Here is an 11,292-nt window from a genome sequence, read left to right as displayed (position 1 = left end):
GGCCACACAGCAGCCCTGAGAAGCAGGCATATTTTCTTCATTTCACAGATGAGGAAACTAAGGCTCTTAGATACAGCTTATCCAAAAATATACAAATATAGTGCCACAGTCAGAATTAAGACTCAGGTCTGTTTGGCTTCACAGCCCATGTGCTTTCCGCTATGGCGCGATGCTTCCCATTAGCGTCTTGTAAAAGGAGCCTCATACTTGCTTGGTGTTCTCCCTCATCGTCCTTGCACAGGGATGGACATGCTCTAGTAACACTGCTTGAGTGATTATCAATTGTCACCTCTGCAGATGACACCTGGAGAACTAGCCCTCACCAGCGGCAACCACACCCCAGTTACCAAGTTCATCTTGCTGGGATTCTCCAATTATCCAGACCTCCAGGAGCTTCTCTTTGGAGGCTTCCTGCTCATCTATGCCATCACAGTGGTGGGCAACCTGGGAATGATGGCACTCATCTTCCTAGACACCCGTCTCCATAGCCCCATGTATTTCTTCCTCAGTGTCCTCTCCTTCCTTGACGTTTGTTACTCTTCCGTGATCACACCCAAGCTCCTGGTCGACCTTCTGGCCTCTGACAAGTCCATCTCTTTCAAGGGCTGTGTGGTCCAGATGACCTTTTTTGTAATGCATGCGACAGCTGAGAGCTTCCTGCTGGCCTCCATGGCCTATGACCGCTTCATGGCCATCTGCCAACCCCTTCATTATGGTTCTATCATGACCAAGGGGACCTGTCTCCAGCTGGTGGCTGTTTCCTATGCCTTCGGTGGAGCCAACACCGCTATCGAGACTGGGAATGTCTTTGCCCTGCCTTTCTGTGGACCCAACAAGGTAAAACACTACTTCTGTGACATACAACCCCTTCTCCACCTGGCCTGTGCCAACACAGCCACAGCAGGAGTGATCCTCTACGTCTTCTCTGCTCTGGTCACCCTCTTGCCTGCTGCAGTCATCCTCACCTCTTACAGCTTGGTCTTGGTGGCCATTGGGAAGATGCGCTCAGCAGCTGGGCGGAAAAAGGCCCTCTCCACATGTGCCTCCCACTTCCTGGCCATTGCTATTTTCTATGGCACTGTAGTTTTCACCTATGTCCAACCCCAAAGATCCACTAACAATACCAATAACCAAATAGTGTCCGTCTTCTACACCATCATAATTCCCATGCTCAACCCCTTTATCTATAGCCTCCGCAACAAGGAGGTGAAGGGCGCCCTGCAGAGGAAGCTCCAGATCAACATCTTTCCCTGCTGAGCACCGCAAGGTTGTTGCAGAGAAAGACACAGCATCTTCCAAATCACATTATGAAATGACCTAACCAAGACCAGCCCTGGTTTTGATGGAGGTAGAAGAAATAAAGTAGAAACAGCAAATATACTTTGTACAAAGCATTACAGTTAACAAAGCATCCTCTTATTCACTATGATATTGAATTCTCACCACCACATTGTGAGACAGCCATTGTTACAATGATCCCATTTTACAAATGAAGGATACATGACTCAGAAAAAATAAGTCAATTACCTAGTCATACAGTTAGTGAGAGAATGAGTATTTGACATCAGGGCTTTCACATCGAGACCAGAGATCTTTCAAATACACCACAGCCACAACTTAAGTATCTATTGGCAGCTCATCATAACTTCCAAGAAACATCAGACAAGGCACAACACAATCATTTCTGTTTTGCCACTGATTTAGTGAGTTGGGAGTGGGCAATAATTGGCTCAGTTCTTTTTTCCTGTTACAAAAAGAAAGATAAACAGGATAGAGATGTCTTTATTTCTTATTGCAACTGCAGTGTGCTGAGCTGTCCCAGTATAGCATCAGGATTCAGAGAGATCTTTCCTTGTACATCTGTATCCTAGCCAGATGTATGTGCCTGTCTCATAATTCTCAAGGGTGTGTGTGTGTGATTGGGCAGTTACAGCATTATTTTAGATACTATGCTTCGGGAGACTGATTCAAATTTTTTTTTATATTTATCCTGAGTATCTTTAAATATACATGTCATATGGTGAGTACATATGTTTTAGAGAATCACATTAATGAAGAAACTGAACTTGAAGACCTAATTCAGGGTTGAACATTGGATTGGAAAGCATGCTCTTAAACTAACGCAAAGTCCTAATCTGAACTAAATTGCCTTCAGCCTGTGATTTTTTGATTATTTCAAAGCTTTTTTTCCAGATATAACTTAAGAAAATTATTCTAAATACAGGAAATCTTGCTATACAAGCAAGTCTATCACAGTATCATGTGTGAAAACAAAAAATTGAAAACAACCTAAACGTTCAAAAGAGAAAAGGGATTCAATGATTCATCCCCTAGATGGATGATGCTGCAGTCATTAAATACTATGCTTGTAGGCCAGGCGTAGTAGCTCACGCCTGTAATCCCAACACTTTGGGAGGCTGAGGCAGAGTATCACTTGAGGCCAGGAGTTTAAGGCTGCAGTGAGCTATGATCAGGCCACTACCCTCTATCCTGGGCAACACAGCAAGACCCCACCTCTGAAAAAAAATTTTTCTTTTTAATTATGCTCATGAAGACTATGTAATAATATGAAAAACAGCAGGCCAAAACATCTAGAATGCAATCACAACACTAACAAAAATGAGTAGTGGAAAAACACACAAAAATGTAAATGAAGGTTGTGTTAGAAGGATAGCACAATGGGAAAAATGTTTTCCTGTTTTTCTCAAACATTTTCCAAAATTTTTTAATGAGCATGTTTGATTTTGATACTTTATTCTAAAAATGAATAATTTTTAAAATCCTTTCCAGGAAGCTGAGTGTGAAAATTTCTCACTTTTGTCTTCTTTCATTCAGCAAATATTTACCAAATTCCTCCTATGCTCCACCTTCTCTTAACTTATCAACTAAGTTTTTAGTACATGCCTGCAATTGCGGTCAGGACTAGGACACTGTGATAAACAGAATTAGTAAAAATTAACCTGATTCATTCATCTGGAAAAATATTGACACGTAGGCCCCAGGTGGATTAACAGAACACATATCAGGCAGACAGTTTACGCTACAGTAATAAATAAACCCCCAAAACGTCAGTATCTTCATACCACAAAGGTTTTCACCTACGCTGAATTTGAGACACATAAGGTGACTGTCCAGGGAAACTTACCCAGCCAGTGACTCTGTATCTGAGCCCCTTTCATCTTGCAATGCCACCATGTCACTCTGGATGCTCCAAGATCTTGATGATGGCAGAAATGGTCAAAGTCACATAGAGTGTTTTTAAGGACTTGGCCTGAGGTTGGTTCATATCATTCAACCTATGTGTCATTGCCCTAAAACCAGTCTTACAGGCTCAACATAGCAGCAAAGGAGACTGGAAATATAGTCTTCTTTTTCACCAGGGAGAGGAAAAAGAAATAAGATTTAGCAAACCCATAGCTTTGTCTATAACTGGCCAACTGGACACTTGGTTAAGCTGTCATTTGTAAGGGATACTAAAACATCACTTGCATAAATCAGAAATAAAATGCTGGTTAACTCATGTTTCTACATAATTGAGGTGGACCATTTCCTTGCGTGAAAATTTTAAAACATTCCTTGCCTGGTCTGACCTATCTCTGTTGAGTAATTTTTGAATTACACACCCAAGTTGTGTGGTGCCACTCGCTACAAGCATAAAAACTAACTCTGAGACCAGTTAGTTGATGGTTGCCTGAAGTTAGAGTTCACAGCTACCCTGAGTTCTAAAACTAAATAACAGATATCACAGTGATATTTACTAAGAGAGATTTTATCCAAGGCTAAACCCTGTGACGTATTACCCAAGAAGTGGTACACACACAAACACAAACATTCCTGAAGAGAGAATGTTAAAAAACACACCAAAAAAAGCACTTTAAAAATATGAAAGTTGGGGGGGGAAAAGCAAAAGTTAAATGCACATATGATGTGACTGTACTGTACAATTTAATTAATAGAGGATAATAGAGCAACTATCATTTGCTATCCACCTCGACTATATAGATGTTGAACAAATATTGACAGTTTCAATCTGAAGAATGATAAATTATTATCCTGCCCCATTCACTGCTGTAGCCCCCATGTCTAGAGCAATGCCTGGCACACCACAGGCACTAAATAAAAAACTGTTCAATAAATGAATGAACAAGCATCTACATGCTATTTTCCTTGGGCCAGTAGAACTGTCATCACCTGAGAGCTTTTAAGCAACGTAATAATAGAATCTGGGGCCTCACCGCAGACCTACTGGATCAGAATCTGCATTTTAACAAGATCCCCAGGTGATTTGTGTGAACATTAACATCTGAGAAGCACTGATCCATATGACTCAATCTGTCACTTATTTTTAAATATATAGCTTTAATTATGTTTTAAAATATTTTTAAATATATATGAAGACAAAGACAAAGATGAAGACCACAAAGATGACAAAGAACTAAAACCAAATCCAGATATTTACACTCAAATCCCATGCTATTTTCACTACACCATGCCTCATGCCTTTGCCCCAAGGCAGTAAATGAACTGATTCCAATGAATTTATCCATTTCTTTCTTTCTCTTTTCCTTCCTTCCTTCCTTCCTAGTCTCGCTCTGTTGCTCTGGGTAGATTGCAGTGGTATTATCATAGCTCACTGCAACCTCCAACTCCTGGGCTCAAGCAATCCTCTCACCCCACCCTCCCAGAGTGCTAGGATTACAGCTGTGAGCTACTGCACTCAGCCTGAATTTATCCATTTCTAATGGTCATGGTGCAACTGGATGGACCAAAGTCCACAACAAAAATAGATAAACTATTAGAAGCTTCAGTGGCTTGTTCATTTTTATTTAGATATTTCAAGAGGGAGAGGGTGATTAGAAAAGTTATTTTCTTATTCAGACAATCTCTGCCTTTAATAATACATAATGCTTTCCTGATGAATGTTTTGGAAAGTGGAATGGCTAAAATTTGAACTTTATAGTTAAATATTTTATTTGGTGGGAGAAGGCGAAAGAAGAGAGGAAGGGAAGGGGATTTAGTTTTCAATTAGCAATAATTTCACCTTGGATAAACCTCATTGGCTATGATACTGCCACTGCACAAAGCTAAGGGAGGGGGATTTAATCCAGAAACCTAAAGAAAACATCATGAAGTCTCAAACATGCTCTAAATGCTTAATTTGATTTTACATCAGAATACTATATAAAGAATATCTAAACTATTAAAAACATTGTACTTTAAATATTGACAGTCAAATTTAATTTTCTGGTATAACTTCACAACTCAAAATCCTTCTTCATTTAGTTTAGTTGAAATGATATTTGGTACATTCCCTTTCTCAGGGCTCATAGAGCACCAAGGAGTAAGGGTGGGACAGAAAGAGGTAGTGCCTGGTCCTCTGGTCCACTTATGCTGGCATTTACATCCTTATTTCCCTTTGGTTTCCAGTGGCCAAACCATGAAGATCATAGTTATGACTCCATGTTCCAAAAGGAAAGCTTCTCTAGGCTCCCTAGCTTCTCTAGCTTCCCTCTCAGAGGACACTGAACACATCTGTCCATTCTCCCATGGCACACCAAGTTGATGGGAAGGTTGTCGCAGCCCTCTCACCTGGCCCTGCCACACAGCCGTTTCTTCTCAATGCAACCTATACTTCGAGAGGTGCAGAAGCTCTAGGGAGTGGGCCACTGGACTACTCCCTCAGGACTCACCAGACTCAAAGCTCACTTCTCCTCTGTCTTCACTTTAGGAGCCTAGGGAATTCTTATCTAGTCTTTAAGAGAAAGGAAGGCACTGGAAAAACTGGCTCTAACTGATCAGATATTCTGTGATCATATGCCTGTGGTTAAGGCTTGAGTTTATTCCCTGGGTTATTGATGGTTCTAGCTTTTGAAGTTCAAAAACATTTTAATCACAAAGGTTTTATCTCTGCCTTGAGTTTCCAAAACATAGTTTAAACCTCAAAGGCCAGAGACTGATTTCTTTGGTATCTGCACTATGCTACAACAACCCTACCCTGAGGCATGGCTGCCAAGAGGTCAAGTTGAATATGGAAGGACTACTGGGGGAAAAAAAAAAAAAAGTTGGTATATCAAAACAATATTCTCTTACACATAATTGTAAAGATCCACACATTTGCTTCATCACTACACCTTACTTTTTAGCCATAAACTTTGCCAATATATTTGGAATATTTTCTACATGTGTTGTAAGTTTTGTTGTTTTCCTTTATAATTGAACACAGTTGTCAGATGTGCTTCAATTCAATAAGACTCAAATTTACTGTTTTTGGCATACTAAATAATATCTTCCTTTGTCTCAATTGTAAAATCATTAACATCAGCACTTTACTTTTCCATATTCTACTATTCTTTTATAAATAAGGGCAAATATGCAATAAAATGCTCAAGTAAGTGCACAAACATTGCCATATTTAGATGGCAATACTGCTAAAATAAAACTATTGGCTGGCAGACAGCAGGACCATAATGTAACTTGAAATAGCTTTTTGTCTACTGAAATAAGAAAGTCAAAATTTGGTATAGAAAAGAAGTATAGAAGTGTTTATGTATAATATATGAAAATGACAGTCATACAAAAGTTAATAATCACCTGTATTCTATACTCTGGTTTCTCTTCAGATTGTATAAATAATTACCTGTATTTTGATTCATTGATTTTTGTTCACCTTCATTTATCTTAACACCTCTTAAATATAAACAATTATAACCATATTTGTAACAGCTTTATTAAGATACAATTCACATATCCTACAATTTCACCCATATGAAGTGTACAATTCAATGATTTTTAGCATATTTATAGAGCTGTGCAACCATCACCACAATCAATTTTAGAACATTTTCATTACCCCAAAAAGGAATATTTTCATGTACCCATTAGCCATCATCCTCTAATCCCCCTATACCTGTCAGTCCTTGGCAATCACGAATCTACTTTCTGTCTCAATAGATTTGCCTATTCTGAACATGTCATATGAATGGAATCATAAAATAGGTGTTTGGGATTGGCTTCTTTCACTTAGCAAAATAGTTTAAATTTTTTATTTTTAATCCTCTATGTGATAATATAGCAAAATGTTTTCAAGATTCATCCATGTGGTAGCTTGTATCAATACCTCATTCCTTTTTATGGCTCAATGATATTCCACTGTATGGACATACTACATTTTACTTATCCATTTATCAGTTAATAGACATTGAGATCGTTTCCACCTTTGGCTATTATGAATAATGCTGCTATGAACATTCATGTACAAGTTTTTGTAGGAACATATATTTTCACTTCACTTTTCTTTATATCTAGGAGTGGAATTGCTGGGCCATAGGCAAACTCTATGTTTAATTTTATGAGGAACTGTCATACTGTTTTCCAAAGTAGCTACATCATTTCACATCCCCAATAGCAGTGTATCATGGTTTCAATTTCCCCACATCCTCACCAACACTTGTTATAATCTGTCCTTTGTTATTATAAATATCCTAATGGATATGAAGTGGTATCTTAGCATGGTTTTGATTTGCATATTCCTGATGACTAAAAATCTCAAGTACCTTTTCATGTGCTTACTGGCCATTTCTGTATCTTCTTTAGAAAAAATGTCTATTCAGATACTGTGCCCATATTAATTGGGTTGTCTTTTTATTATTGAGTTATATAAGTTCTTTATATATTCTAGATACAAGTCCTCTAACAAAGATATGATTTTCAAATATTTCTGATTCCATAAGTTGTCTTTTCATTCTTTTGGTAATGTCCTTTGATGCCCAAAAGTTTTTAATTTTGATGAAGTCCAATTTATCTATTGCTATGGACTAAATTGTGTCCCCCCTCAAAATTCCTATGTTGAAGCCTTAACCCCTGATGTAATGGTATTTGGAGATGGGGCCTTTGGGAGATAATTAGGTTTAGAGGAGGTCATGAGAGTGAGGTCCTCATGATGGAATCAGTACCTTTATAAGAAGCAGCAGAGAGTTCTTGCTCTCTCGCCCTCCATATAAGGACACAGTGAAAAAGTAGCTGTCTTCAGCCAGGAAGAGAGCCCTCATGAAAACCTAACCACACTGGTACCCTGATCTCAAGTTTCTAGCCTTCAGAACTAGGAGACAATAAATTTCTGTTGTTTAAGCCACCCAGTCTATGGTATTTTGTTACAGCAGCTTGAGCTAAGACTTCTATTTTTTATTGCTCATGCTTTTGGTGTCATATCTAAAAATCCATTACCAAATCTGTCGTGGAGATTTACCTCTTGTGTTTTTTTTCTAACAGTTTTATAGTTTTAGCTCTTACATTTAGATCTTTGATCCGTTTTGAGTTAATGTTTATATGTAGTGTGAGGTACATGTGGGTATCTGTTTGTCTCAGCATCCTTTGTTGAAGAAACTATTCTCTCTCCATGTCAAAAATCAATTGTCCATAAATGTATGGGTTTATTTTTATACTCTCAATTCTATTCCATTAAGCTATATGTCCATTCTTATGTCAATTTCACACTGTCTTGATTACTATAGTTTTGTAGTAAGTTTTTGGTTTTTTTGTTTGTTTTTGTTTTGTTTTGTTTTGTTTTTTGAGGCAGAGTCCCGCTCTTTCACCCTGGCTAGAGTGCCATGGTATCAGCCTAGCTCACAGCAACCTCAAACTCCTGTGCTCAAGCAATCCTTCTGCCTCAGTCTCCTGAGTAGCTGGGACTACAGGCATGCGCCACCATGCCCGGCTGATTTTTTCTATATATTTTTAGTTGTCAAGATAATTCTTCTATTTTTTTGTAGAGACAGGGTCTCACTCTTGCTCAGGCTGGTTTCGAACTCCTGAGCTCAAACGATCTGCCCGCCTCGGCCTCCCAAGTGCTATGTAGTAAGTTTTGAAATTGAGTAGCATGAGTCCTACAATTTTGTTAGTCTTTTGCAAGATTATTTTGGCTATTCTGGGTCTTTGCAATTTCCATATGATTTTAGGATCAGCTTCTTCATTTCTGTCAAGAAGCCAGCTTGAATTTTGATAGGGACCATGTTGAACCTGTAGATCAATTTGGGGAGTATTGCCATCTTTAAAATATTAAACCTTTCTACTCATGCACATGGGATGTCTTGCAATTTATTTACATTGTCTTTTCTTTCAACAATGCTTTGTAGTTTTCAGAGACTAAATTTTGTGCTACTTTTATTAAATTTACTCCTAAGTATTTTTGACACTACCATAAATTGAAGTTTTAAAAATTTTATTTTCAGAATGGTCATTGTAAGCGTATAGAAATACCACTGATTTGTTTTTCTTTTTTGTTTATTTTTTTTCTTTTGGCTAGTCAGGTGAACCAGTAAGAGTGGAGAAGGAACAAAGAAATCTGTAACTGGTTGTGATCAATTAATTGTAAACACCACTGCACTTGGACCAGCTGAAATACAATTGATTACTAACAACTTTATTGAGATATAATTCACATGGCATACAATTCACCTATTTAAAGTATAAGTACACAATTTAATGGTAGAAATACAATACAATTGATTTCTGTATATTCTGTATCCTGCAAACTTGCTGAGCTTGTTTATTAGTTCTAACAGTTTTTTTAGTGGATTCCTTAGGATTTTCTGTATTTAAGATTATGTTCCCTGGCCCGGCGTGGTGGCTCACGCCTGTAATCCTAGCACTCTGGGAGGCCGAGGCGGGTGGATCGCTGGAGGTCAGGAGTTTGAGACCAGCCTGAGCAAGAGCGAGACCCCGTCTCTACTAAAAATAGAAAGAAAGTATATGGACAACTAAAAATATATATAGAAAAAAATGAGCCGGGCATGGTGGCACATGCCTGTAGTCCCAGCTACTTGGGAGGCTGAGGCAGAAGGATCGCTTGAGCCCAGGAGTTTGAGGTTGCTGTGAGCTAGGCTGACGCCATGGCACTCACTCCAGCCCGGGCAACAGAGCAAGACTCTGTCTCAAAAAAAAAAAAAAAAAAAAAAAGATTATGTTCCCTGTGAATAGAGGTAGTTTTACTTTTCCCTTTTCAACCTGGTTTCTGTTTTGTTTGTTTGGTTGTTTTGCCTAATTGCCCTGAATACAAACTCAAATACAGTAGAAGTGGTGAGAGCAGACACTCTCTTTCTGTTTCTGATTTAAGGGTGAAAAAAATTAGTCTCTCTCCATTAAGTGTGATGTTAGCTGTAGGCTTTTTGTAGATGCCCTTTATCACGTTGAGGAAATTCTCTTCTATTCTTAGTTTGTTGAGTGTTCTTATCATAAAAATGTGTTGGAGTCTCACAATTTTTTTTGTTTTTTTTTTTTGCATTTACTGGGATGCATCTATTATTTTTTGGTTTTCTTCTTCTATTGGTTGATTTTTCAATGTTAAACCAATCTTATATTGCTGAGATAAGGTCAATTTGCTCATGATGTACAATCTTTTTTATATATTGCTGCATTCTGTTTGCTAGTATTTTGTTGAGGATCCAGGGGTCTATATTCATAAAAGATATTGAACTGTAGTTTTATTTTCTTTGTCTGGTTTTGTATCAGGGCAATAGTGACCTCACAGAATGAGTTGAAAAGTGTTCGCTCTTGATTTATTTTTTTGGAAGAGTTTGTGAATATTGTTATTAATTCTTCCTTAATATTTGCTAGAGTTTAGCAGAGAATCAAACAACAAAGGTTTGAAGGGTGTGGGGAAGGATTTAACCAGAGAAGCAATCTAGTCCTGAAATTTTCTTTGTAGGCAGTTTTTGATTTATTCAATCTCTTTACTTGAGAAAGATCTATTCAAACTTTTTTTTTTTCCGCCCTCTCAACCCAGCTTTTCCCGACTTCTGGAAGAACCAGAAAGACAAGGCCGTTTTCAAACTTTCTATTTCTTCTTGAGTTACTTCTGGTAGTTTGTGTCTTTCTAGGAATATAAATGTCATCTAAATGATCTAATTCATTGTCACACTATTGTTCATAGTATTACTTTATAATCCTTTCATTTTATTATGTCAGTAGTGATGTCCCCTCTTTCATTTCTGCGTTTAGCAATATGAGTCTTCTCTCTTTTTTCCTGGGCCAGTCTAGTTAAAATGTTTGTTGATTTTGTTGATCTTTTCAAGGAACTAAATTTTGGGTTTCTTGATTTTTTTTTCTCTATTGTTTTTCTGTCCTCTACTTCATTGATTTCCACTCTAAACTTTGTTATTCCCTTTCTTCTGCTTGCTTTAGGTTTGATTTGAGCTTCCTTTTCCTTAAACGTCTTAAAGCGAAAGGTCAGGTTATTGATTTGAGATCATTCTTCTTTTATAAATAGGTGTTTATAGCTAGAAAGTTCCCTTTAGG

The 11,292-nt window shown here is 37.9% G+C and overlaps 1 protein-coding gene and 1 non-coding gene across 2 annotated transcripts; one reads left to right on the top strand and one right to left on the bottom strand.

The window, feature by feature from the left end:
- The first annotated feature begins 297 nt into the window (after positions 1 to 297).
- Positions 298 to 1,257, top strand: LOC138384986 (olfactory receptor 5AP2-like). Its single transcript, XM_069470622.1, has one exon. It carries the CDS (start codon positions 298 to 300, stop codon positions 1,255 to 1,257), a length of 960 nt encoding a protein of 319 aa, XP_069326723.1.
- Positions 1,258 to 4,950: 3,693 nt separating this feature from the next.
- LOC138385497 (U4 spliceosomal RNA) lies at positions 4,951 to 5,086 on the bottom strand. Its single transcript, XR_011233734.1, has one exon. It is a non-coding gene; the product is annotated as a U4 spliceosomal RNA (small nuclear RNA).
- Between the last annotated feature and the right edge of the window lie 6,206 nt (positions 5,087 to 11,292).

Source organism: Eulemur rufifrons, chromosome 6 (genome assembly GCF_041146395.1).
Source record: "Eulemur rufifrons isolate Redbay chromosome 6, OSU_ERuf_1, whole genome shotgun sequence".
NCBI classification, from domain to species: Eukaryota; Metazoa; Chordata; class Mammalia; order Primates; family Lemuridae; genus Eulemur; species Eulemur rufifrons.
This window is presented reverse-complemented; position numbering and strand designations above follow the sequence as displayed.

Excerpts from the sequence above, each read along its gene's own strand:
- LOC138384986 (XM_069470622.1), top strand. The coding sequence starts at position 298 with ATGACACCTGGAGAACTAGCCCTCACCAGCGGCAACCACACCCCAGTT.